The sequence below is a fragment of the Podarcis cretensis genome, assembly GCF_951804945.1.
Source record: "Podarcis cretensis genome assembly, chromosome: 17".
Lineage (NCBI taxonomy): Eukaryota > Metazoa > Chordata > Lepidosauria > Squamata > Lacertidae > Podarcis > Podarcis cretensis.
Window position 1 is genome coordinate 28,676,716 of NC_137187.1, and position 27,913 is coordinate 28,704,628.

At 45.0% G+C, this 27,913-nt stretch overlaps 1 protein-coding gene across 3 annotated transcripts in view; it reads left to right on the forward strand.

Annotated features, from left to right (window-relative positions):
* FOCAD (focadhesin) overlaps positions 1-27,913 on the forward strand; it is a 128,256-nt gene that overhangs the window by 66,292 nt on the left and 34,051 nt on the right. For all 3 annotated transcript variants that reach the window (XM_079959109.1, XM_079959108.1, XM_079959107.1), the window contains exons 16-23: positions 1,722-1,856; positions 4,443-4,493; positions 8,426-8,509; positions 9,976-10,114; positions 13,526-13,714; positions 16,016-16,137; positions 24,648-24,740; positions 26,899-26,987. In XM_079959109.1, coding sequence (XP_079815235.1) covers positions 1,722-1,856; positions 4,443-4,493; positions 8,426-8,509; positions 9,976-10,114; positions 13,526-13,714; positions 16,016-16,137; positions 24,648-24,740; positions 26,899-26,987 — 902 coding nt within the window. The remainder of the gene's footprint in view (positions 1-1,721; positions 1,857-4,442; positions 4,494-8,425; positions 8,510-9,975; positions 10,115-13,525; positions 13,715-16,015; positions 16,138-24,647; positions 24,741-26,898; positions 26,988-27,913) is intronic.

Below are 27,913 nucleotides of genomic sequence, written 5' to 3' on the forward strand. Positions count from 1 at the left end.
GAACAGAAGGAAACAGTGTCTACTTCTTTCTCGCTTTTTGTATAATAATTTTTATTAATTTTTAATTACAGTGATCCAAAAGAGCCACATTATCACAATACCAGATTACAATAGAGTTAAATAGCCAATTATTCAAATACCAGATTAAACAATTTTGGGTGACTTCCCGTGTGCTGGATTTCAGGGTACAAAGTTCTTATTTCTTTCTGCTTCCATAATCTTGATCATTCCAATTACAACAGCACTGATCTTGATCCTTTATTTTACAGCCACTGGTTTCATGACTTTCACTCGTAATTGCATATTCAATAAATTTTATTTCTGCAAGAGGAGTTTATGTATGGATTTTGGGAGGGGTTAATGCTTCATTGGAAATGGAGGAGTTACCACCTGCCGTAAAAGATGTACCTCGTCTTTAAGGAGACCTCTCTGGACCCAGAAGTGTTAAACATCAACCACCCAGTGGCAAATATCCCATTTCCGGGGTTGATATGAATTGGGAGTCGTACAACAGCCTCATCGATTGGTTCCATTCCTGTTCTATAAGGCACTCAGTGATCAAGTGCTTGATTTTATTGCTAACTTATTTATTACCGTATTTTTCGCTCTATAACACGCACCCGACCATAACACGCACGTAGTTTTTAGAGGAGGAAAATCTGTAGGCATGCCACCCGTAGGCATTCCCTCCATAACACGCACAGACATTTCCCCTTACTTTTTAGGAGGAAAAAAGTGAGTGTTATGGTGCAAAAAATATGGTAATCTCTGGAGCAATAGAAATATATAGAGAAGTCTCTCTTTGGTGATCCCTCGTAGCCGAGTAAGATTGTTGGCAGGGAAGTGCCATCAGTGCAGGAGGGAGAGAGCAAAAGCCAAATGGATTATAGAGAGCCTCCAGGGATCGTGGGAAGTAGCTCCTCTTCAATGGAGGAGAGTAAACGCGGCTCCAGTGGAGAGGAGGTGCAGGAGTCGGAAGTGGCGAGGCGGTCACAGGACTCCTTGCCTGGGAGAAGTGGGGAGGAAAGGGGTCCTCCGCTGCCCACGCCCTCTTTGCGCAGAAAGCATTCGCGCAGAGAGGGGAGGCGCAGATTGGGCGTCAAGAAGCTGCTTTGCTGGGGAAAGTTTAGGAACCGCCCACTCACGGATTCTGCCAGCGATTGAGTCAGTCACGGGAGAGTGGCGCTCCGGACAGATAAAGTTTACTTTGGCAGCAAAGCCAAGACTTCACAGCCAAGTAAGGAGATATTTGCCTGCTTGCTCCCGAGCAACCCCTTGGAAACGTAACAATTGTTTTCCATAAACATGGTTTAACAGTGAGTCCGTAAGTGACTGTGGAGGCCAATTCTGGATCCACACATCCTTCCACAGTGGGGACATAAGTTTCTGGGCGGGAGTTGATCATGGTGTGGATTTGCCAAGCATGCCTTCCTCTTAGCACGTTTCTCCCTTGCGTCCTGAGTTCAAGTGTCTTCAAAGCCCATGACACCTTTGGCAAAGGCTTTTCTCCAATTGCAGCGCTCGCAGGACAGTGTTTCACAATTGTCGGTGTTTATACTACATTTTTTTAAAAATTGCCTTGAGAGAATCTTTGAACCTCTTTTGTTGACTACCAGCTTTCCGCTTTCCATTTCTAAGTTTGGAATGGAGTACACCAAGCCCTGCTCTGATACGGATATTTGGCGCTGTTGTGCTCACATTACCCTTTGTTCTCTTTCCAGGTTGTCTGCATTCGCTCTACGTGGAACGCCCTGTCGCCAAAGCTGAGCTGTGACACCCGGCCACTCATTTTGAAAACCCTGAGCGAACTGTTCTCTCTTGTGCCTTCCTTAACGGTGAACTCAAATGAGTATGAGGTATGCCAGATGACCTTCAGGGTCCCTTCCAACTCTACAATATTATTCGGATATGTGGTAGATACTGTCTCGCATTTTAGGAACGTTCCTCCAACAACAACAATTTATTTCTACCCTGCCCATCTGGCTGGGTTTCCCCAGCCACTCTGGACGGCTTCCAACAGAAGGTTAAAAATACATTAAAACATCAGTCATCAAAATCTTCCCTAAACAGGGCTGCTTTCAGATGTCTTCTAAAAGTCAGATAGTTGTTTATTTCTTTGACATCTGGGGGGAGGGCATTCCACAGGGTGGGTGCCACCACCGAGAAGGCCCTCTCCCTGGTCCCCTGTAACCTCATTTCTCGCAGGGAGGGAACCGCCAGAAGTTCCTCAGTGCTGGACCTCAGTATCTGGGCTGAACAATGAGGGTGGAGACGCTCCTTCAGGTATTTTGGAATATTGTGAATCTCCTTGACATCTGACAAGAGGCGGGTGCCACCACCAAGAAGGGCCTCTGCCTAGTTCGCTGTAACCTCACTTCTCACGGTGAGGGAACCACCAGAAGGCCCTCGGAGCTGGACCTCAGTATCCAGCCTGAAAGATGGGGGTGGAGATGCTCCTTCAGGTCTACTGGGCTGAGGCCGTAGGGCTTTAAAGGTCAGCACCAACACTTTGAATTGTGCCCGGAAACGTCCTTTCAGGACTGGTGTTATATGGTCTCGGCGGCCACTCCCAGTCACCAGTCTAGCTGCCGTATTCTGGATTAGTTGCAGGTCCATAAATGACCATATAGCATACCGTATTTTTCGCTCTATAACACGCACCCGACCATAACACGCATGTAGTTTTTAGAGGAGGAAAACAAGAAAAAAAAAATATTCTAAATGAAACAGTGGATGTATGATTTTTGTGATTCATGCTGTGGCCACAGACATGTGATCTGAAGGTGAGTTTGGAGTAGCCCAATGCAAAAATCCTGATGATTCATGCTTTGTAACCACGTTTTTGCACCACTGTGGCCCCAGGCAACAGTGGGTGTGTGATTTTTTTGGTGCAAGATGTAGCCATGGACATGCTATGTGATCTGATGGTGAATTTGGGGTGACACAGTGCAAAAATCCTGAGGATCCATGTGGATCCATGCTTTGTAACCACGTTTTAAGTGGGGAGGGAAGAAAAAGCACTCAAGGGACAAGGAGCACGCGTGGGGTGTGTGGAGAAGGATGCTGCTAATAATGCAGAAGAGGGGTTTAAGGGGAGAAGGAACATGCATGGGGTGTGTGGAGAAGGATGCTGCTAATAATGAAGAAGCGGGGTATAAGGGGAGAAGGCTCCTCTCCTCTCCCACTTTGCTCCTTTAAAGCAAGCAGGCTCTGCTTTTCTCCCTCCTCCCCGCTCATCCCCGGCTTAGCGAGCTGAAAAACTTTGCTGCTATGTAGCAAGCTGAGTGGGGAGGAGAGAGGGACAGAGAGCCTGCTTGCTTTAAAGGAACCAACCAGACAGGAGCCGCTTACACTCGTGTAAGCAGCTCCTCTCCTCTCCCGCTTTGCTCCTTTAAAGAAGCAGGCTCTCTGTCCCTCTCTCCTCCCCACTCAGCGGCTCTTCTCCCTCTTTGCTGTTTCAAAGCGAGTCACGGAGGAGGGAAGGAAGGGGAACCATGGATCCTCTGCTCACGACTGCAGCAGACCCCCCCCCCCCGCCACCCGTAGGCATTCCCTCCATAACACGCACAGACATTTCCCCTTACTTTCTGGGAGAAAAAAAGTGAGTGTTATGGTGCAAAAAATACGGTATATTCAACACAAAAAACAGTGACAATTTGTTGTTGACAAAGGACAGCTGGACATAGAAAGGGCCTCATTACCTTCAGTAGCTGAGGGCCTCATCAAACATCAATCCGACCCTGGCCGTTGGACTGATCTATTCTTAAAATTTGAGCAGGGCTGTCACAGGCTCCCCCTGCCACATATTATTTCACAGGTCAGCTACACTGGGGGTGGGGCTCCCTCAACATCATTTTATTGTGCAATATCTGCTTTTCACGTTGTACTGTGGAGCTCACCATGTACTGAATAAAAAAGATCACACCTCCTGGTTCAGGTGAGAAGCTGAGAACAATGTTTTGATAAGTGACTGGCATGCTTTTAGCGGGAGAAAATCTTTTAAAGTCCGTTAATGTCACTGAGACTACAAACAATGTGAATGGTCTACAAATTGCCCCTTTAGGAGCACTAAAAGGTCAATTCCCTTCCCTCCCACAGAAATGGCACTTGTCTGCATTTTTATTGTACATCATTGGATATTGGCTCTTGAGAGTAATTTTTGACCTTTTGAAATTCTCTCCGTTAGTATGCTAAGGTCCATTGGTCTGCATTTTTAACCCAGCTAAATTGCTCAAACCGTTCTGGTTACCGTAAATTGAGCTGAAAAAACACCCTTGGCAACTCCAAGCCCTTAACTCCAATTCTGAAGAAACTGCCGAGCCATAAACACCTGTTCTCTGAGAGAAACGTAATAGAAGGCTGAGATGATATTATTGGCTTGTATTGTGTACCTTGTTGCCCAGATAAGAAGGCGTGGTAACCTCTTTTTCTAATTTTTATAGAAATTCAAAGTTCAAGTCGTCAGCTTCCTGTGGAGCCACACACAGAGCAAGGTGAGAGACTGGAAAACAAGGTTTGTCCGGTTTGAACAAAATGCATTTCACAGACTTGGCATGGCTCTTGATGCCGTGTGGCCAGGTGGGAGTGTTCAGGGAGGCAGGAGAGGATATATTGTTTAATAATATCCTTCCCAACTTGCATTAACAAATTCTGTGATTTAGCAGAGTAACATTCCCCTTTTAAAACTTACATAGCGGATAGGTTTGCCAGGCTTGCATAAGCCTCTAAAATAAGTTTCCTGGTAATTCCTTTTTTATTCCCTCCTAAAAAGAATAGAAGGGACGCGGGTGGCACTGTGGGTTAAACCACAGAGCCTAGGACTTGCCAGTCAGAAGGTTGGTGGTTCGAATCCCTGCGACAGGGTGAGCTCCCGTTGCTCGGTCCCTGCTCCTGCCAACCTAGCAATTCGAAAGCATGTCAAAGTGCAAGTAGATAAATAGGTACCACTTTGGCGGGAAGGTATATGGCATTTCCGTGCGCTGCTCTGGTTTGCCAGAAGTGGCATAGTTATGCTGGCCACATGACCCAGAAGCTCTACGCCGGCTCCCTCGGCCAATAAAGTGAGATGAGCGCCGCAACCCCAGAGTCGGTCCCGACTGGACCTAATGGTCAGGGGTCCCTTTACCTTTAAAAAGAATAGACACGACACAGTCTTGTATAAAAGTATAAAAGAATTTACTCACACATTCTGTTCACAGATGGATCCCAGAAGGCAGACTTAAGTTACAAAATATATAGACCTGGAATCTATAACATAAGGAGATAGTTCCTTTATCCTCCCAAGAGAGCATCTGAATCTGATGCTTCTTCAACGAAAGCAAAATGGAGAAGAGAGAGAGATGTGGTGGCCAGCTCTGTGCTTTTGTTACCTGCACAGGTGTGCTGGTCCAGGGGGGAGGTTACCGTGGGGCAAGGTCCAGGACCTGAGTTGAGGGTCGGCAGACAGTCCTCCATGGGCGAAGCGGGGTCCACAGCGAGAAGCCGGGCAAGGACAGGAACTCTGGGGGAAACAGGACTGGATGCTGGCCGAAACAGCTCATCAACGACGTTGCTCCCGCAACCTGGGACCGGGCTGACTGGCCTTTATCTTCTCTGAGGCCAGGGGCGGTCCCGGCCCCCAGGAGACCCGCCTCTCCTGGCCTTAAGGCGAGCACTCCTCCTGGGAGAAACCAGTTCCCTTCGCCCCTCTGCCCTGAGCCTCTGCAGTTCAGGAGAGGCTGAAGGGTTACTGGACCCAGGGGGAGACTCACCTGTAGGCACTGAGTCCTCAACCACCTCCGGAGCCAGAGTGGATTCACCTGGTGCCTGCTCCTGAGGATCCGGCACAGGTGCAGGCGCTTCAGAATCAAGGCCCAGCCCCAGCTCAGCCGGCCCTGAAGGCGGGGACTCCTGTGCAGGCTGGGATTCCTCCGGTTCAGCCTCTGAATCGGATTCCCAGGCCATCACAACAGGTGAGGTCACGCCCACCTCTGGTCGCACGTAGAGGGAGTTTGTCCCAGCCCAGGAGGAAGCAGGAAGTTTATCTACTGGTTGGACAAACATCCCTCTTCATGTCTAAACGTGTCCACTCTAGGAATGTTGTATTTGACTGCTCTGTGTTTCACACCCCACAGTGGCCAGGGGGGAAGTCGCCCCGGGCTGCACAGCGCCAGCAGATGCCACACTGAGCAGCCCGGCTAGGTGGGTGAATTTTGCATTGGGAAGAGGCCTGATCAGCCTCTCCTGATGTGACAGTTGTCATGCATGCAACGTGTGACATCAAGCCCACATGCGTCATATGTGTCACGTACACACACATACACAGCATCAGGCGAAACTCGGCACCTGTGCTCCTATGCTAGTATATACATTTATATGTTTTGGTGTTCAATGCTACTTTGGTAATGAATTGGACCTGTGACTGTACATTGCTTCTTGACATATGTTTTCCATTCGTGGTGTGTTTTTGTTCTGTACTTTAAATCTAATGCGTGTGAAGAATGTTAAACTGTCAGACACAGGAGCTAAATCCAGCACTGCATCTTGGAATAGTTACAGGGCAGAAAAGAACTATAAAAGGCTCCGCGGCACTTAGAAACTTTGGCAATTAAGTAGAAATAGCTTCGATAAATAGATAATCACGTCAGCATGACCCCTATTTGTGTTCTTATTTTTAAAAAATGTCCTCCGTATTTCTTTTTGACTGCTGCTATTCAACTTAAAAGGTAAAGGTAAAGGGACCCCTGACCATTAGGTCCAGTCGTGACCGACTCTGGGGTTGTGGCGCTCATCTCGCTTTATCGGCCGAGGGAGCCGGCATACAGCTTCCGGGTCATGTGACCAGCATGACTAAGCTGCTTCTGGCGAACCAGAGCAGCACACGGAAACGCCGTTTACCTTCCTGCTGGAGTGGTACCTATTTATCTACTTTCACTTTGATGTGATTTTGAACTCCTAGGTTGGCAGGAGCAGGGACCAAGCAACGGGAGCTCACCCTGTCGCGGGGATTCGAACCGCTGACCTTCTGATCGGCAAGCCCTAGGCTCTGTGGTTTAACCCACAGCGCCACCCGCATCCCATCTATTCAACTCAAATTTTAAAATGTGGAGTGCCATTCACAGTGGTGAGCAATTTGAAGGTGTGCCCTCAAATGCCTGCTTTCCTCTTTTCCCCGCCCAGGCAGGATACTTTGAGACCTGGTCTATATGTTACCCTTGCTATGGAGATCAGCATCTCATGGGTTTTCAACACTTTATTAATATACTTTGGTGCAAATCGCTATAACTTTACCCACCGGTGGCCCATATTTGCTTGCTGGGACTGTGAAAGTCGTGGCACAAGTCCCCTGATTTATGTTTTATCTCAAATAAATGATGCAGCTGGAAAACAATTACCTTGCCAAGCCCCATGGTGAGGGTCAGGTATAGACAGGGTTAGGGAATCTGTGGACTCCGCCTCCCATCAGCCTCAGCCAGCATGCCCAATGGTCAGGGACCATGAGAGTTCTAGCCCAACAATCTCTCAAAATCCCTGCCTGGTAGAGATGAACTCTGTTGTTTTGAACTGATGAGAGAGAACAGCTGGATTTCCACGTAATGCTACACTTCTCCACTGATGATGATGATGATAATAATAATAATAATAATAATAATAATAATAATAATTGTTGTTGTTGTTGTTGTTATTATTATTATTATTATTATTATTATTATTATTATTATTTTTTTTTTTTTATTTATACCCCGCCCTTCCCTGCCAGAGCTGGGCTCAGGGCAGCTAACACCAATAAAATTTCAGTAAAAACATAATAAAAAGAAAAAGAAAAAACAATTTAAAATACAGGTTAAATGCAATTTAAAATGCAGCCTCATTTTAATGAGAATGAAAGCAATGGCATGCATTTTTGGTTTGTGTTCCCATCTGCATTTTTTATTGGCTGCAGGGGCGGAGGAAGGGAAGGGGGTGGGGGCGGGTTGCCCAGGTGTCATCACTAAGGAGGGGTGACAAAATGGTGGGAGGAACTCACCGCCGGGCCTGCAGCGCACCCGAGCCACGCATCTCTCCTGGGAGTGACGCAGTGGCTTGAGCGTGTGCAGGCTCTGCGCTGCCCCAAACGGTCTGCCCGCTGCCTCCCCCCAGCTATAGGGTGGCTGAGTGGGAGGAGGCAGGCAGGCAGGCAGGCAGACTCCTTGGAGGCCCCACGGGCTGCTGGCCCTGCCCCTGGGCGCAGGGCATGCGTGCCACCCCAGGCACCCAATCGGCTTGCTCCGCTGCTGATTGGCTGCTTCAGTTTAAACAAGGAGTTTCAGGTTCGATCCCCGTAAAGGACAGCTGCATATTCCTGCATTGCTGGGGGCTGGGCTAGATGATCCTCAGGGTCCCTTCCAACTCTCTGACCTCATACCACAGGGATGTATGATGTGATTGTGACTTCTTTCGTCTCCAGGATCCACTTGTAGCAACATCGGCGTACAAATCTCTCTCTGAATTTAGCTCAGAAGAACACATCATTCTCCATCTACCCGAACAGGTACACGTCCCTCCCTCCCTTCAAACGTAGGGGAGAAGTGATTATTTGTCAGAAATGCAAAGAAAGGCTGCGGAGAGATAGGCTCATATTTCCATGCATGGTGGAGTTGCACATTGGTCTACACCAGGCATGTCCAAGAGGTAGATCACAATCTACTGGTAGATCATGGGGTGTTTCTGGTAGATCTCTGACCCCCTCAGCAATCTCCCCCCCCCAAAAAAAAAAAAAATCCCCTCAGCCACAACTTTGGCTTCCAAAAAAAGCTCAATAACTTTTGTCCATCCAACCATAATGGGTAGATCACAGCCAGTTTGTTTATACTGTGAGTAGATCGCAGTCTATTGGGAGTTGAACATCCCTGATTTACACCTTTGGGAAAAGGCGTTTCGCATTTTTTCCAAAATTACGCAGCAATCCTTTTCTTGCCTTGTTATCCTCAGACTCGAATTTAAACAACAATCCAGAGATTTAGTATTTTTCCTGTTATCGGCAGCCCAATTAACAATAGCCCGATACTGGAAACAACCTATAGAAATTCCCATTGAAATATGGTTAAATAATATCTGGAATGTGGCTCTTATCAGAACGCCTTGCAGAAGGGCAATTAAAGACATTTCAAGGATAGACACTTTTGACGAGATTGGCCTTATTTTCTTTTGCTTTATAAATGAGACGGAAGATACTTTTATTCCACCCACAACACAAGAATCTCTGTGGAGAGGATACTTGAATTGATAATGTGTAAATAAACGTATTGTTTGTCTACTGTGTATTGCATAGGAAACCTAATACAGTCGTACCTTGGTTTTCAGACAGCTTAGTTCTCGAACATTTTAGCTCCTGAACACCGCAAACTCAGAAGTGAGTGTTCCGATTTGTGAACTATTTTTGGAAGCCGAATGTCCAACGCAGCTTCCGCAGCTTCCAGTTGTCTGCAGGAGCTTGCTGCAGCCAATCAGAAACCCCGTTTTGGTTTTCAAATGTTTTGGAAGTCGAACGGACTTCCAGAACAGATTCCACTCTGCCTGGTTCCCTGTAACTTCGCTTCTTGCAGGGAGGGAACAGCCAGAAGACTCTCGGAGCTGGACCTCAGTGTCTGGGCTGAACGATGGGGGTGGAGACGCTCCTTCAGGTCCTTCATTTCATAAAGAAAAGAAAACATGTACAGTGGTACCTCAGGTTACATAACGCTTCAGGTTACATACTCCGCTAACCCAGAAATCGTGCTTCAGGTTAAGAACTTTGCTTCAGGATGAGAACAGAAATCATGCTCCGGCGGCACGGCGGCAGCAGGAGGCCCCATTAGTGGTGCTTCAGGTTAAGAACAGTTTCAGGTTAAGAATGGACCTCCGGAACGAATTAAGTACTTAACCCGAGGTACCACTGTATTTGTTTAATTGATGTCTTGCCCTTGCTTGGACTCTTAACTAATATCCGCCTGCCCCAATGCTTCCTTGCTCACACAGGCAAGACCAGAATTGCCTCAACCAGAAGAGGTGGATATCAATGAAGAGGAGGAAGAGGAAGAGAAAGAGGTGGATCTCTCTGTTCCTAGTGCCTCCTATATCAAATTGTTGATGCTCACTCCTCCTCCTGTTCTACCAGGTATAATGCATGCAGAAACGAACAGATTTCTGGCCAGACCTTTGTATATCATTGCTTCCCTTCTGAGGAGTTCCTTAAAATTGCTGCTAAGTGATGAGAAGCATGTACCAGACATACAAATAAAATACGATATGATAATCTTTATTGTCATTGTTCCATACAATGAAATTGAAAAAATCTACGACAGACATTAAAAAACCAACAAGCCTGCTATTCTGGCTATCCCAGCCCGGTTAGCCCCCTAAAAACTCTGATACCCCATAATTAAATACAATATACTCCCATAGAGACTACTGTAAAGGTAAAGGTAAAGAGACCCCTGGCCATTAGGTCCAATTGTGGCCGATTCTGGGGTTGTGGCGCTCATCTCGCTTTATTGGTCGAGGGAGCCGGCGTACAGCTTCCGGGTCATGTGGCCAGCATGACTAAGCCGCTTCTGGAGAACCAGAGCAGCACACGAAAACACCGTTTACCTTCCCACCGGAGTGGTACCTATTTATATACTTGCACTTTGACGTGCTTTTGAACTGCTAGGTTGGCAGGATCAGGGACCAAGCAATGGGAACTCACCCCGTCGTGGGGATTCAAACCGTCAACCTTCTGATCGACAAGTCCTAGGCTCTGTAGTTTAACCCACAGCGCCACCCGCGTCCCCGTCATTGTTCCATACAGAACAATTAAATTGAAAAAAATTACATCAGACATTCAAAAACCAACAAGCCTGCTATCCCAGCTATTGCAGCCTGGTTAGCCCCCTAAAAACTCTGATACCCCATAATTAAATACAATATACTCTCAAAGAGACTACCTTACACTGCATTTAAAACCAAAATCACATTTGAATAGAAACTGTTTCTCGGGTGGCTAGTCCTAGTCTTTATAACCCTGTACCTTCTTCCAGAAGGCAGAAGCTGAAAAAGATCATTTCCGGGGTGCACACTATCCTGCAGCTTTCTTATGGCACCTGGAAGCATAGATTTGATCGAAGGTGGGAAGAGTGCACCCAATTATTCTCTCCACAGTCTTTACAACCTTGGACAGCATTGTTTTTCCCCTGACCATCCAGCTCCCAAACCACACACACAGACCAAATGTTGTACTAAGCAGTCATCTTCGATCTCTGACGTTGGGGACAAATGGCTGGAGATGGTGGAGCTTACCTTTGCAGATGCATCTAATGGACCAAAACAAAATGGTAGCGTGATAGACCTCGGTCTGCTCTAGTGAGCTGGTTCTTAAGCTGTTTTCCTGTAAATGGCCAAAGCTGGATGTTACTAACTGTAACCAGCCAAGGCATACCTTCTGACATTTGCAGGTGTGCTTATATTCCTTTACCAGACTGTGACATTTTTATACAGCTAATGAGTTAGCCTCAAAGAATGACAGAATACATAAAATTTAACGAACCTGGGCAAAAGTCTTCAAGAATATATGCTATATCGTGCTGAAAGCTGGTTGGAATGTTTGGGTGAGGAAGCCCAGGACTTTTCTCTTTAAATTATGCAGAAGTGTAAGCTAACAAAGTCTCTTTTGAGGTGTTAAGCTGTGCAAATTGCCCAGCTTGTGTAGCTGATGCAGGCAAAAAGATGACAATGCAAGATTCACGTACTGTGTAGACGAAAATGGCAAAATCTGTAAACAAGCTATCCTGCAACACAAACCTACGCTTTGTTCTCTGGTTGTGTTAAATAATTTTTCGTCTCTTTAGTGGATCCTGCATTATATTTGTAGGGGAGTTTCCCTATTTTCCTGTTAAATATTGAAGCCATTTTCATTATACTTCCTGCTGGAAGTATACACTCATATTTAAAGAAATGTAAAGGGGGGAAACTGAGAACATATTGGTGGGCGAGAGGCAGAAAAAAGATGAGGAAGGACTGGGGATAAAAATTGAAAAGTGTTCCAGAGTCCGTTAATTGATTCTGCGACACTTTCCCCGAGTGAGCATGTGAATGCTCTTTTATTCCATGTTTGCTGCAGTGTAGCAGAAAACCCAGTGCTGTATTTGGTACAGGAAAATCCTGCATCAAAGCCACAGGGCTAATTTGAAACAGTTGTTATAAGCTCCCCTTTCGAGGAGAGTGGGGAGCAACAACTTTTCATTGTATAGTAAAAAGCGCTAGCGGCCTGTTAAACCGACCAAGCGTTGCCAAATTTTGGCAATTCATGATAGCGAAAGAGTAAACCTGCTGTGGGCTCTCTCACTAATTTGTCTGCGCTACTACATTTTACTTTCTGAAGTGTCTTGGCATGTTGAGAATTCTTTACAACTGTAGCAATGAACTCGGAGAGCGGTTTTTTAAATATTAAAAACAACCTTTATTATACATCTGTTTACGTTAATTTACATGTAACTTAGACAATACACACAGTTCACATCACAACACTGACACACCATAAACACTAACTTCCGATTATTCTCTTTGTGCTATTTTATGCTATACAAATTTCATTCTTCTTATTTTTCTTTCTCATTTACCATCAGTAAACTTTTGCACCATACATTCTCAGTATTCCAAGATTCGTTCTAGGTCTCGGAGAGCGTTTTAAGGTATTTGATCAATGTTACCTATCATATTTACAGGGACGCGGTTGGCGCTGTGGGTAAAACCACAGAGCCTAGGACTTGCCGATCAGAAGGTCGGCGGTTCGAATCCCCGCGATGGGGTGAACTCTTGTTGCTCGGTCCCTGCTCCTGCCAACCTAGCAGTTTGAAAGCACATCAAAGTGCAAGTAGATAAATAGGTACCACTTTGGCGGGAAGGTAAATGGTGTTTCCGTGCACTGCTCTGGTTCGCCAGAAGCTGCTTAGTCATGCTGGCCACATGACCCAGAAGCTGTATGCCGGCTCCCTCGGCCAATAAAGCGAGATGAGCGCCGCAACCCCAGAGTCGGCCATGACTGGACCTAATGGTCAGGGGTCCCTTTACCTCTTCCTATCATATTTGCTGAGTATCGGTCACCATTTTTGGATGGTTTGTTTGTAAGTGGCAAGAATCCTCATGGAGGTGCTGGCAAGGCTGCTATATTGGCCAAGAAAAAGGTCACTCTTGCTCCCGTTGTTCTATACCTGTGGCCAAACAAAGGGTGCATTGACCAGCATAGAAAGCAGCTCTGGCTGTTTGTTTTTCCTTCCAAGTTCGAACATCTGACACCATTTATTGAAGGTTTCCTGAGGTGACATTTCGAGCGGGAGGTGAGCGTGGAACTGCAAAGGCTTCCCCGGGAGTTACAGAAACCGTGACCTTGGAGCTGTCAGCTGAATATGGAGTTACCAGTTATGTCAGCACAACATTCCCGGATAATGGCCGCGGTTCTATGTTGGTTGGGTGGTTCTGGTTTCCTCAGTCAATCACCTTTTGTTTTCTTTATGTCTGCCCCGTTCTCTCCCCTTTTCACCCTCCCCTCAAGCGTTTGAAGAGTTTGCAGCATCGCTCGTGAAACAGGAGATGGCCAGTATGCCTCGTGGAATATACCATTCCGCATTGAGAGGCGGTGCTGTCCGGTCGGACCAAGGGAAGACGGTGTCAGGTGTGCCAAGCTTTATGCTGAAAATGTACGAGAGAAACAAGCAGCCTGGACTGAAGCCTGGCCTCGCAGGTGAGATTTCCCTGGAGAGAGGTGAGAGACCTTCATGCTGTAGTAGAATATCTCGGAATGGGTGAATGACACGTTTTCTGGGTTTTTTATATGCCGCCCCGATAACAAAGTGTCCTCAGGGCAGCTCGTAAAATGAAAGCAGCAATTAAAAAAGAAACACAATAAAATGTGTGCTGGAATAGCTGTAAGGATTCACAATTAAAATAGTTCCTAAGAGCCAAAGCGACATTAAAAAGAGCAAAGAGTGGAGGACAGAAGAACAGAATAATTTTTAAAAGAAAACTACAGCAAGATTTAAAAACCTGGACAAAAGGAGATATATGCCCAATGTCATAAAGATATAGAAGTATAGAAGTACAGTGGTACCTCGGGTTACATACGCTTCAGGTTACAGACTCTGCTAACCCAGAAATATTACCTCGGGTTAAGAACTTTGCTTCAGGATGAGAACAGAAATTGCGCCACTGTGGCAGCGAGAGGCCCTTTTACCTAAAGTGGTGCCTCAGGTTAAGAACAGTTTCAGGTTAAGGACAGACCTCCAGGACGAATTAAGTTCTTAATCTGAGGTACCACTGTAGCTGATTGTCGTGCCTTTGTGGAGAAAAGTATCAGGGGCATTTGGACAAAGATCTCCAAAATAGATCTCAGGGTCCAGATCCATGGGAAAAGGCAATCCTTCAGGTATTGGTATCTTCACCGTCATCTCTATACTGCTTTATATTTTAAAGAACAAACCTCAAAGCGGGTTAAAATGCATGGAAACATCAAACAAAACAATCCAGAATCAGACAAATTCTAGCTTCAAGAAAAATCCAAGTGACATTTTGCTTTCCCCAGTCAAGTTGCCATCCAGAGACAGGCTCCACATGGTCACAATTAGGCCCACGCCAGTCGCAAAACGCACCTGGCTAATTTCTAACATTTTTTTAACGCAACACTTTCACATACAAACCAGCAATGAATCCCATTTCACTGTGTTCACTCTTAAGTTATCCACCTCTTAATTCCATCATTCCTTTTTAACATCTGCACCTCAGAAGAAATTTGGCAGGTTCAAGAATCATGCATTTATAGCCCAAATGGAATTGAATGGAATTGAGGACCTCAGTAATGTTATTTTCACACCAGCCCTCTGATACTCCCCCCCTCCAGCCTGTCTCTTACATACATATTTTTCTGCTGCTCAGGTGGCCACTGGCACCCAATCACAGCTGTCTGGTTATCTTAACACTCAGTGTTTAAGCGCCTGGCAACTGTTGCATGCAGCAAGCGCATCGGAGAAGTTTCGACAGGGAAAGCCAACTTCTCAAACTCCCGCTACATATTGCGGTCAGCTTAATTTCCATGTGCTGGAATTCCCTTCTGTGCAGAAAGGAGAGCCAGGCTACTGAATAAATGAGCCTAAGCTAAGCACAAAAGCTGTGAAGTTTTGGGGGAGCAGCTTACCCCTTGATACAAGCAAAGGGAGGAACCCAGGTCCTGCGGTTTCGTCTGCTTGAAAAGGCAACTCAGGGCTCACCTGAGACAGGGTCTAACCAGCAGTTGCAGCAGCCCAGTGTAGAAGCCAACTTCTCCTGAGATAAACCAGAAGCTGCTTTTTCCTTTTCCGGGAATGAATTTTTGAATTTCTACAAAATTGCATTCTTTCTCCCCACCCCACCCCCCAAATTTTATTGGTTTTCACAATATTATAAACAAACAAACAAACAAACACACAAGACAAACAAACATAACAAACATAAATCATAGCCTTATTGAAAATTACAGTTATTAACTCTGTTAAGTGACTTCCTCGCTTCCCCTTGGTTGAATTTCATTGCAAGTCCTTTTAACGGTTTTCCAAATCCCAATTTTTACGAAATTTAACTTAAACATTAACATCCTTAAATCTTCACCTTATATAATTAAACATATTAATTCATCACTTAACATAAATAAAATCCTAAGCCTATTAAGTATCCGCAAGCTATTTCCGGTTAACTTAACAAATTTAACTAAATATTCATTAAATTTATTCCATTCTTCCTGATATTCCTCCTCCTTCTGGTCGCGAACACTTCTGGTTAGGTCGTCTAGCTCCGAAAAATCCATCATCTTCATCTGCCATTCTTCTACTGTTGGTAATTCTGCTGCTTGTATTTTGTTAGCTAAAAAGTGGAAAACCCAAGAACCCAAGAATTACAAAATTGCATTCTTTTGATTCTCGAACCTCAGTATTCTCTGTTTTGCGGTCATATTAAAACACAACTGAATTGTTATAAGCCATCTTAGTGCATGTACATCTGTAATTTCTCCCTTTAGCCGGCATATTGCTGAGTTACGATCTCCCAATCCACGTGGGGAAGGATGGAAAGCCTATCAGCCGATTTCTAGCCAGTAGGGGACGCAGTTTCCACCAGATGTTGATCGCTCTCCTCCACGAGGTAAGCGCTGCAGTTTCCCTTCCGCTTGTGTAGCCGTTCTGCTTTCTTCCATCCCCCCAACCTGAGTTTGCATTTGCCCTTTGCTCTAATTAGGAAATGGTAGCTGCAAGCTGTGTGTGGTGTTGTAATTTACTCTTAATTAAGTAAACTTGCTGCGAAGAACAATTAAGGAGAACAGGACGTATAAATACATCTAATAAAATACGCTCTGCTCCGAAATGTTTTCTCCAAAGTTTGCCGGAGTAAATCAAGGCTGACGTTTTCCCTTCAACTCTGCCTAATCTGGTTACAGTCCTGTCAGATTTGGGCTTGTCTGAGAAACAATTAGGGGATTGGAACCTGGGGAGTGACCTCTACTTCCTTGTTACTGTAATAATAACGCAGCATATCTCTTAATTGTTCCCAGCACCCTGGGATATTGCATTAATGTAGCTGATTTTGTGTATTAAAGGTTTTGTAAACCAAAGCTTTAATCTCCTGTAGGAAATGTGAGGTGGGGTCAGGGGCAGAAGGAATTAGAAATGAACGTCCAATTAATCATTGTAGAATATAAGCGCGGCCTTGTTATCAAATATTTTCATTAAATAGAGCATTTATAGCTCTTTCGGCCACTGATCTTCAGAAGCTGCAAGCAGCAGGAATGCAGCCAGGAGAGAAACCTGTATGAGCGAGTGCAGATTGGTCGGCCTTTCTCTCAAAGTGCATTAAAGTTAACGTGGTTGCATTATAACATTATGGGCAGTGGCGTATTTTGGGTCACACACCATAGATAAGATGAAGGGACACGGGTGGCGCTGTGGGTTAAACCACAGAGCCTAGGACTTGCCGATCAGAAGGTCGGTGGTTCAAATCCCTGCAACGGGGTGAACTCCCGTTGCTCGGTCCCTGCTCCTGCCAACCTAGCAGTTTGAAAGCACGTCAAAGTGCAAGTAGATAAATAGGTACCACTCTGATGGGAAGGTAAACAGCGTTTCCGTGCGCTGCTCTGGTTCGCCAGAAGCGGCTTAGTCATGCTGGCCACACTGGCTCCCTCGGCCAATAAAGCGAGATGAGCGCCACAACCCCAGAGTCAGCCACGACTGGACCTAATGGTCAGGGGCTCCTTTACCTTTACCTTACCATAGATAAAGGGGACGCGATCATCTCAGCCCTCCAGATGTTTTGAGACAACAATTCCCATCATCCCTGACCACTGGTCCTGCTAGCTACGGATGATGGGAGTTGTAGGCCAAAAACATCTGGAGGGCCGAGGTTGAGGAAGCCTGCCTTAGACTTTAGACGTCGCATGGCCGCTACTGAAAATAGGAGCCCCATGTCTTCATTGCCTTCTCTCTCGGCCAAAATGCACAATGTGGGAAATCTGGCCTTTCCCTCACCATTGGCTGCTGCTTGTGGTGGTTGTGAAAGTTGCATTGCAAAGACGTTCCTGCATTGACTGTGAGAGGAAGGAGAAGAGAGTCAAGGATGGCGGTTTTCAGTGACAGTCATACATCTTCTACAATATCTAGCTCGAGCTCACCTCAGCCAGATTTCTTTAAAATACAGTGGACGCCCGGGTTGCGAACGTGATCCATGCGGCCGCAGCGTTCGCAACCTGCAGTGCAGCGCCGCGTTTGCGCACCCGCGGGCCGCAATTTGGTGCTTCTGCACAAAGCACGATTTAGCGCTACTGTACATGCGCGAGTGCTGAAACCTGGAAGTAACCCATTCTGGTACTTCTGGGTTTGGTGCGGTTCACAACCCGGAAACACGCAACCTGAAGCGTTTGTAACCCGAGGTATGACTGTAGTCCAGATACAAAAGGGGATGTTTCCCTGTGCATATTTTGATAGGGAGGACTGCACTGGTGGAAAGTATTTACGTACATCATGATTTATGGTCGCTCTGGCCTTCTTTGATGTGCTCTGCAAAATGAGCATGCCTGTGCTGCAAGAGCCATAGACTCTCTGCCTCACCTTCTCGTTCTTCAGAGCCACCCTTTATTTTTGTCCCAAAGGCGGAAAGCTCACGTGAAATGTGTAACCACCTTATAATGGAATGGATTCTAAAGGTTGTGATTATTCCACGCACTTAAGAGCGCACATATGTGTTTCTTCACTCTCTGACCCTTCCTTCCTTCCTTGGTGTCATGGTTTATATTTATATTTCCTCTTGCTTTTCTCTGAGGTTGAGAAGGCTTCAGAGAATTTATTATTATTATTAATAATGCAATCACTGTTTCAAACACAGAGCTGGAAAAATTCCTTATTTCAAGAAAACACAGATAAGGCTTATTTTGGTTATCACAGCTGTTCTTTCCTGTGTTAATTAATTATTCCCGCTTCTTGTTTTTGTTGGATCGGTATTTTGAAGTAGGGCATTTAAGCTGAATTCCAAATGCATGCAATGTTTTTTTAAAAAAGCATTATGTATATATATATATATATATATATATATATGTATATGTATAGCAATGTGCTTCTTTTAAACACTTCAGTGCCTGAATCTCTTTGAAATGTAGATATTGGGTTGGTATGGACATCAAATGATGTGCTTAATTCTAAAAATGCTTAATTTGAAACATACTTGGTATGCGGAATATTATTCCCCAGTGCCTAACTTCGTATGTCTGTAGAATGTTAAACATTCCTAAGAAAAGAAAAGAAAACCTGGCTTAGCTAGTACATGCCATGCTGAAGAGCAAAATGTCTATAGGGATTATGAAAGGAATCCAAACATGTGGAGAAACAGAAATGCACCGTCAAAACTCTGGAGCAATGTTTAATTTTGTTATACAAATCTCCTTGGAAAATATGTTCATGGTTATTGAGTATAAAAGTTTTCTTAAGCATCACAGAATCCAGCACAGCACCATTCCTACATCCAGGCAGCCTTGAAGGCAACATCTCCCAAATTCCTAAACAGCACCTTGTCCTGCGGAATTTACCCCTCAACCAGGTTGCATTGGAAAGTGTCTGGCTCCCTCACATACATGAACAAGTTGACCATAGTTGCTGTCTTTGTATATGGCAGCCCAAATAGTAATAATAGTAATAGTAGTAGTAGTAGTAGTAGTAGTAGTAATAATAATAATAATAAAACAACAACAACAACAACAATAATTTATTGTTTATACCCCGCCCATCTGGCTGAGTTTCCCCAACCACTCTGGGCAGCTCCCAACAGAATATTAAAAACATGACAAAACATCAAACATTAAAAACTTCCCTAAGCAGTGCTGCTTTCAAGTGTCTTCTAAAAGTCAGATAGTTGTTTGTTTGTTTGACATCTGATGGAAGGGCATTCCACAGGGCAGGCCCTACTACTGAGAAGGCCCTCTGCCTGGTCCCCTGTAACTCGGCTTTTCACAGCGAGGGAACTGCCAGAAGGCCCTCGGAGCTGGACCTCAGTGTCCAGGCTGAACGATGGGGGTAGAGACACTCCTTCAGGGATATTGGAATATTGTGAAGCCCCTTGACATCTGACTGGAGGCGGGTGCCACCACCAAGAAGGCCCTCTGCTTGGTTCCCTGTAACCTCGCTTCTCATAGTGAAGGAACTGCCAGAAGGCCCTCAGAGCTGGACCTCCGGGCTGAACGGTGGGGGTGGAGACGCTCCTTCAGGTATACTGGGCCGAGGCCATTTAGGGCTTTAAAGATCAGCACCAACACTTTGAATTGTGCCCGGAAATGTACTAGGAGCCAATGTAGGTCTCTCAGGACCAGTGTTATGTGGTCTCAGCGACCACTGCCAGTCACCAGTCTAGCTGCCGCATTCTGGATTAATTGCAGTTTCCAGGTCACCTTCAAATGTAGCCCCACGGAGAGCGCATTGCAGTAGTCCAAGTGGGAGATAACCAGAACATGCACCGCTCTGGCGAGACAGTCTGTGGGCAGGTAGGGTCTCATCCTGCGTACCAGATGGAGCTGGTAGACCCTTTGAGGAATCTCTAGTTTCAGCTCCACGATGCTCAATGTGCAATGTGGGCTTTCCTTACAAACAACCTGTGCGCCAGGAGGCCCCACCCACTGAATACACGTCTCTCCCATCATTTTAGGGACCCTGGGGCCAAGTAATCATCTGAGCTGAAACAACGTGAATAAACAAGGGTGGAGCAGAGAGCACATGCATATCCTCCAAAGTTTTGGGATGGGTACCAGCTTGGGTCAGTAACAGCTATGTTCCTCAGGAGAAGTCCCCTGGTTACGGTTTAATATCTGTCAACGTGAGTAGAGAAAAATACAGAGCATTTGCCACATTTTTTATGGTTTCCTATGAGAGAGATAAAGATGGTTTCAATAAACAGTGGTCTGTTTGAAGTTGTGTATTGTTCAAGTTCCTATAATGGTTGAAGAGAGACCAACCAGCTCATCCCTAACTCTCTCTGAAGTCACAGCGTGCTGTTTTATTGTTTGGTAAATAAGACCTGGCAGACCGCCTTTGAAAGGACATTCCAGTAGCATAGACCTTTGGGTGAGCTATTCAAATTGGGGTTGTCTGGAAAGGATCTTAAAAACACACACATACACCCAAAGAACACTCTTAAGATTGGGCGCTGCTGTCTGGACCAGATTAGGCAACAATTATCTTTAGGCATTTCAGCAGTTAGAAGTAGTCTCTGACTTTTCTCTTAAATGGACTACTCAGGAGAAGGTTGTGTAGCATTGTGGGGTTTTGCTCTCAGAGTACCAATGAGGCTGCTCCTGACATAATATAATTTAGCATTGTGAACTGAAGCTGTAATGAACCTATGATTTGTTTTCTCTCCTCTCCCAGCATGTCCATGAAGGGGCGTGCTGAATGTTTCACATCTATTTTAGATTAACTTCAGTGTATCACGTTATCCAACCCTAGACACACAAAAAATGTGGTTAATCTTAACTGTGGTTAGTGGAAACATGCCAAGTTCAAACGATAGTTTATGAAACTCTCTCGTGTTAAGGTTAAGTACGGTTTAGGGTTCGGATGATGACTAATCTAAACCTCAGGTCCAAACTTCTGATCTTTCCATAGCTGTGGCAAAGAAGAAGTAACGGGGGAAATTTGCGAGCCCTTGACTTACAAACGCTTGTTTCATGACGTGCTAAACCAGTTTAGCTGGTTTAGCATTATGTCCGAACATGTTGCTCTTTGGGTTTTTCACAACGTCGTGTGAGCACTATGGTCAAATTCCATAGAGTACCTATATGTGCATTGCGTGATATGCTGTAGCTCAGCCAGTCAATCATAGAACCATATGGATGGATTGTGAAGTTTGCGTCCTTCCTATTCTTGTTGGGATACCTCAGTTGTAATTGATAGATGCCCTGTAAATGTTTCAAGAGGTCCTTCCTTCAGTTCTCCTGCCTTAACCACCAAAATTCATCCAACCAAATGTCTAGATCAAAGCATAATAGATAAGAATGCTAACTCGCTCTGAATGGTGAAATTGTTTAGAAAAAACAAAAAACATAAAAAGTGCAAATATTATCAGACAGGGTGATGGACAGCAGAGTGTTATAATTTGAAGTCCCAGGTTCTGGATAGGTTTATGGTTGTCCTGAGGTTCAATCTGACTTCCAGGAACATTTCCATCTGCCCCCCCCCAGCCTTCCACCCCATGGCAATCCTCAGGGCTCACCCTTCTTCGTTTTGTTAGCCAGTTTCTCTCTTGGGAGCTTATAAATGGACTTGAGTGCCTAGGGTAATAAAGGGAGGACTCTGGCAAAGATGCTGTGTCTGCTCACACTTGCTAGGGGAGATGTAGTTAAAAGAGAAAAAACTGAGTCTCAGTTGAGGGCTGCCATATTTCAAAAAGTGAAAATCCAGACACAATCCGGTTAAAGACTTGATTGTCCATTCTGGGTCCAACACTGTCCAACCATCTCGTCCTCTGACGTCCCCTTCTCCTTGTGCCCTCCATCTTTCCCAACATCAGGGTCTTTTCCAGGCAGTCTTCTCTTTTCATGAGGTGGCCAAAGTATCAGCTTCATGATCTTTCCTTCCAGTGAGCACTCAGGGCTGATTTCCTTAAGAATGGAGAGGTTTGATCTTCTTGCAGTCCATGGGCCTCTCAAGAGTCTCCTCCGGCACCCTAATTCAAAAGCATCAATTCTTCGGCAATCAGCCTTCTTTATGGTCCAGCTCTCACTTCCATACATCACTAGCCAGGTTTTTAGCTGGGGCAATTAGAATAAGATCCACCATTTGACTATTGATTCAAAACCCTAAAATGTATTTTATATCATTGACTTTTGGATTTTTATTCTTTGTATATCGTTTTGTTGTTTTATTGCTATGTCCAATGGCCGACGCATATAAACATCCATTCATTCAAGACACAATCCGGCTCTGCCCGGGAAATTCCAGACGTATGGCAACCCTAGCTCAGTTCACAAGGGAGTAAGTTGGTGAGCAGAGCCAGAATATTGGGCTCTTCGCTTCAAAAGATGGCTCCCGTGAAAACTTAGCTGCTGCCCAAGACAAAAGCATGGAACTAAAATTTGGAAAGTGGTTGTTATAGCAGATAAAACATCCAACAGGGATGAGAAGGCAGATTTAAATAGCAATTCACTCTGGCATTTTCTCTTTCTTTCTTTCTTTCTTTCTTTCTTTCTTTCTTTCTTTCATTGTTTAAACAACTAGCCTTGCAGAAGAACAAGAGAGAGAGAGGCCATCTGATGCCAGCCTGGAATATTTTGGGTCCCACCCCCAAAATGTATTGAAGTAATATTGTCCTGGAAACTGCTGAGATCTAATAACTTGTTTTTAATAGGCTCCAAATGGCTGTCATGACAACTTTCGATGTTTTTGGTTGAGGCCAACAGTAGAAATAATTGGATACGGGAAACAAAAAACTAATTCTTTTGCCTGCCATAGAATATTATGAGACATTACAGTGCACAGCAGTCATTTTAATTACAGTGCTCTCTCTCTCGTTTTCTTTTTTCTTAAGCTGTTGGCTTTGAAGCTGCACTGCAAACAGAAATGATCTAGAGCGATGGTTTTCTTTTAAATTGCTATAATAATGACAACAGCCAGGATGAAATGTGGAGTTGTGTGTGTATTATGAGTGTGTGTGTTAATGCGCTTCTATCGTCTTTTAAGTTACGTAACGAGAGAATCACCCAGTAATTCTGTGTTCAGCCAAAACCAAGGATTTGATTAATATTCTAAGAAGAGTTTTCTGTTTGTTTTCATTTTGGATAACTTGTTGGACACGCAAAATAGATTATGTTCTAAACAGGCAAAAGCTCTTCATAATTGACACATCAAATTCCAGCATAATCTACTAGGTTAAATAGATTGTATTTACTATGTGAGCTCTGGCTGGAATCCAAAAAGCTGCTTTAGGTACCCTCAAGACCTTAGACACACTCTGTGAGATTTTTTATTTTTTAAAAGCTTTGAGCAGACTGCTTTTGAAAGGCCTCTCATAGTGCAGTTCCTCACAAGTAATCCCACTGAGTTCAATGGAAATTATTAGTATGATTCAGTTTCCAAACTCCATCTGGCATGGGAAGAATACAAGCTCCAACGATAGTTAGACTTTCAGAACTACTTATGTAGTTCTTGTTGGTGGCAAGAAAAAAAAGGGAGGGGGGATATAAAAGGAAAATTCCCTGGATGCTAAGATCTTTGATGAGAGAACCCCAGCAGAGATTTAAATTCACAAAATATGCAGTGGAAATATAGGCTGTTCCTTCTTGCTTCTTCCTCTTAAAGGTAAGGGATATAGGGACCCCTGACCATTAGGTCCAGTCGCGGACGACTCTGGGGTTGCGGCGCTCATCTCGCTTTATTGGCCGAGGGAGCCGGCATACAGCTTCCGAGTCATGTGGCCAGCATGGCGAACCAGAGCAGTGCATGGAAACACCGTTTACCTTCCTGCCGGAGCGGTACCTTCGGACAGGATTCACACCCCCAGATCCCTTTAACGGGATAGCCTTCAAGAGGAGGGGCAGGTGAAGGCCACCACCTCCCTTCCCATAAACCAGGTTTTACCAGTGCCTAGGACTTGCCGATCAGAAGGTCGGCGGTTCGAATCCCCGTGACGGGGTGAGCTCCCGTTGCTCGGTCCCTGCTCCTGCCAACCTAGCAGTTCAAAAGCACATCAAAGTGCAAGTAGATAAATAGGTACTGCTCTGGCAGGAAGGTAAACGGCGTTTCCGTGTTCTGCTCTGGTTCGCCAGAAGCAGCTTAGTCATGCTGGCCAATAAAGCGAGATGAGCGCCGCAACCCCAGAGTCGGTCACGACTGGACCTAATGGTCAGGGGTCCCTTTACCTTTATGTTGGTTATATGAGGCTGGTTATCTCACAGTTCTGGGGTGGATCACTGTATCCACAAAGCCTGTGGAAGTGAAAAAACAGATATATCTTTACTAGTGCAATTTCTTTTTAAAACTGGAAAGTCCAAATTGTAATTCATAGTACAAAAACAGACGCTACCAGTCGGCTTCTATTCTAAATGTGTGTTCATGTAAGTTCTTTTACTACAACATCCAGTTTTGTTTGGTGGTTTCCTATGTGAATATGAAATGTTTTGCATGCAGGTCAACATTCAGCCTTCTGAGTGGCATCGCTCCCTGCTGCTTCCCCAGTCCTGGGCCGGATTTATGGAGAGAAGCTATCATGCAATTCTACAAGTAAGTAGAGTTGTCTCAGTGTTGTTCTTTTGTCGCGTGATCTCAGCACTCAGCATGGAATAAATATGGGAATGTGTCTGCTATATCTAAGATCACAGGGAAACAAAGTGAGGGAATGGCTTAAGTTCTCATATATAGATTTGAGGAGAGTTAATACCTGCTGCTTTGTTTGCTAGCTAGCCTATGAACTCTGGACTAACAGAGCCTTACTTAGAAACTATGTGTAGGCTCCAGACTTACCCCATTGATCTCAGTAGCACCTAAGTTCAAATATCCTAGTCTACATCCAATTTCTTACATAGGAATAATGTTGAAATAACTTTGTAGGACCCAAGTTAATCATACCTTTGGAAAAATTAAAGTCATTGTTTGTTCAAACCATAGTTCATATTTACCTTGACATTATGGGACAATGGTCGAATATACAGAAAGCAGCTATTTTTCTTAAAATGAAAACAAAAGCCCTTTTTTCATAGTTTCCCCCAGTTAGACATTTCATCACTGGCAAAGAAGCAGTTTTCAACTCACTTTTCCTCAGCGTAGACCCATTGAAATTCCTGGACCTCAGTCATGAGCATTGATTTCCATGGGTCTACTCAGAGGTGAAAGTTAGTTGAATACAACCCAAATAATTCAAATAACAAACTCTGGTTTGATCTGTTTCTCATCCAAATTGTGGGTAGTTTAACATGATTGAACCCCCTCCCCATAAAAAATAATAATACAAAATTAACTTTTTAGAGTATCGTGGTTAGATTTGCAAGATCACCTATTTTGTTCTTGTGTGCAGTTCAAATAGAACTAGATTGCAGCTAAATTCACGTTTAGTAATCTTCAGAAAACGGGTTATCTCTCATCGTAAGATCAGCACATGTTCAAGCCTTCACGAGATTTGGTTAGCCCAAGAATACCCAATCCTCATTGATTAGAAGGAAAAGTTGCTGGTGTGAATTTACCATAAATCTCTTACACCGTAATGGAAAGCATAATCTGATTTTTAGAACAGTATCAAATGGTATTCATGAACATCCTACTTAATTAAGTATGATGTATGACAGAGAAAGATTCTTATTCGCATATGCTTTCCCACAAGGACTTAATAATGCACATAAAACAGTCATGTTTAACCTGTAGGTCACAGCACTACATTCAGAATAGATTCCAATAAATTGTTTCTTCCCGTTTTCCTGCTGTCTTTGCTTTGCAAACTTCCTTTCAGATTTTAGAAGTGTAGCATATAAAAAACTCCTGTGATGAATTTCAGCGGGATCTTAAAGCAAAAAAAATTATTATTGTTAGGTGAACTGCAGGAGAAGGAACGCATAGCCAATTCTTGCTCAGTGGTAGGTTTTGCTTTTCCCAACACTGCCATATCCCCAGTGCCCAAGCATACATGCCTGCAGAATCATCTGATTGTTGCAAGGTGTCAGGGGACTGCCATCGGAAGAAGGGAGGGAGGCAGGGACGCCGCTGGGATACAGGGAGCCACAGAAACTCCTGAGGAGCAGCTCCTCTTCCAGCAGTGGGGAAAGCCACACCTCCAGTGGAGAAGAGAGGGAAGGGGCCAGCCAAGCGAGGAGAGGGCTTGAGGATGCTGCTGAGAGCAACAGCGCCTCACCTCGCTGGGCTGGCCAGGAGGGACGCACGCCCCTTCCGTCGTCTAGCTTGCTCCGAGGGGTGAAACGTAAGGAGGGGAGGCAGAGGTTTGGGGTGTCGAAGTTCTTGTGTTGTGGGAGAAGCCAGAAGGGGCCACTCCCTGATTCTGCAAGTGACTAAGACGGACATGAACTTGGTGGATCTGCACTGTAAATAGTTTGCACAATAAAACCTGTAAAAGACAGGTTGGAGTCCTGCCTGGTTACTCACGAGCAACCACCACACAGCATCTGACACAAGGGTTTTTAAGGTTTTTAGGGAAGTACCTTGAGACAAGATTTTATCCCGGCCTGCAGCATAGATGCACCCTCATTCCTCCAAAGTAAGAACCTCAAATTCCATCACTTAACACATAGTTCATTACGCTGGAAGGGCAATTTGATTTGATAGCAGAGTGGACCTCGAGGGAAAGGTTACATCTGCTATTCAAGCGCTCCCCATAGAAAGCCCTGGATTGCTCCCCGTGTAAGGTCTCCTGCTGATTTATGCTGTGCTTGTGCAGGGAAGGCAGGCTGAGCTGGAGATGCAGTTAAGACACGGCAAGGAGGGACCCGAAGAAGTGCAGTACAAGCAATTTACAGCCTGGCTCTGGTAAGCGAATGACTGTCTGCTCCCCATCACTTGCAAAGGGTGGTGGGAAATGGGGAAGAGCATTGCAGAGGCCACTTCAAAAGCTTCCAAGTGGCAAGTTTGCACTGACTGGGCAAGTGCCGCTGATGAAAACCAGATACGGCCTTTAGCTTTAAGGGAAACGGCAAAGACAAGGCAGCATAGGTAGGAATGGCTTCATTTACCAGTAGCTCTTCTTTTTATGTGCTGGCTGGGAGATTGTGGTGATGGGGAAAGATGGTGCATGTGACAACCCGTTGCTCTGCCTTGGCGTAGAAACCTCTTCCAGAGCATGCGGTGAACTTAGGCAGAGAAAAGGGCATTTTATAATCTGAAATTGGACTTTTAGGCGATGCTGATACCCATGCTTATTTTTATTATTAGTATCAAGAAATGCCCAGTTGTCTGGATGTGTGGAACAGCTGTTGAAAGTCAGGCTATCCTGTCAGCAATAGACCTTACCAGTGCTATTTTTCTAGAAAAAGAGGTGCCGGAACTCACCACAAACACTTCTCTGCTTCTCTTAGAATGGCAATGGTGCCCACCTGAGAGGTGCCAGAACTGAATTCTGCCCATCTGCCACACTGGGCAGCTCCCAATGAAATATTAAAAATGCAGTAAAACACCAGCCATTAAGAACTTCCCTACACAGGGCTGCCTCCAGATGTCTTCTAAACGTCAGATAGTTGTTTATTTCCCTGACATCTGGTGGGAGGGCGTTCCACATGGCAGGCGCCACTACCGAGAAGGCCATCTGCCTGGTTCCCTGTAGCTTTGCTTTTCACAGTGAGGGAACCGCCATAAGGCCCTTGGCGCTGGACCTCAGTGTCCAGGCTGAACGATGGGGGTGGAAATGCTCCTTCAGGTATTTTGGAATATTGTGAAGCTCCTTGACATCTGATAGGAGG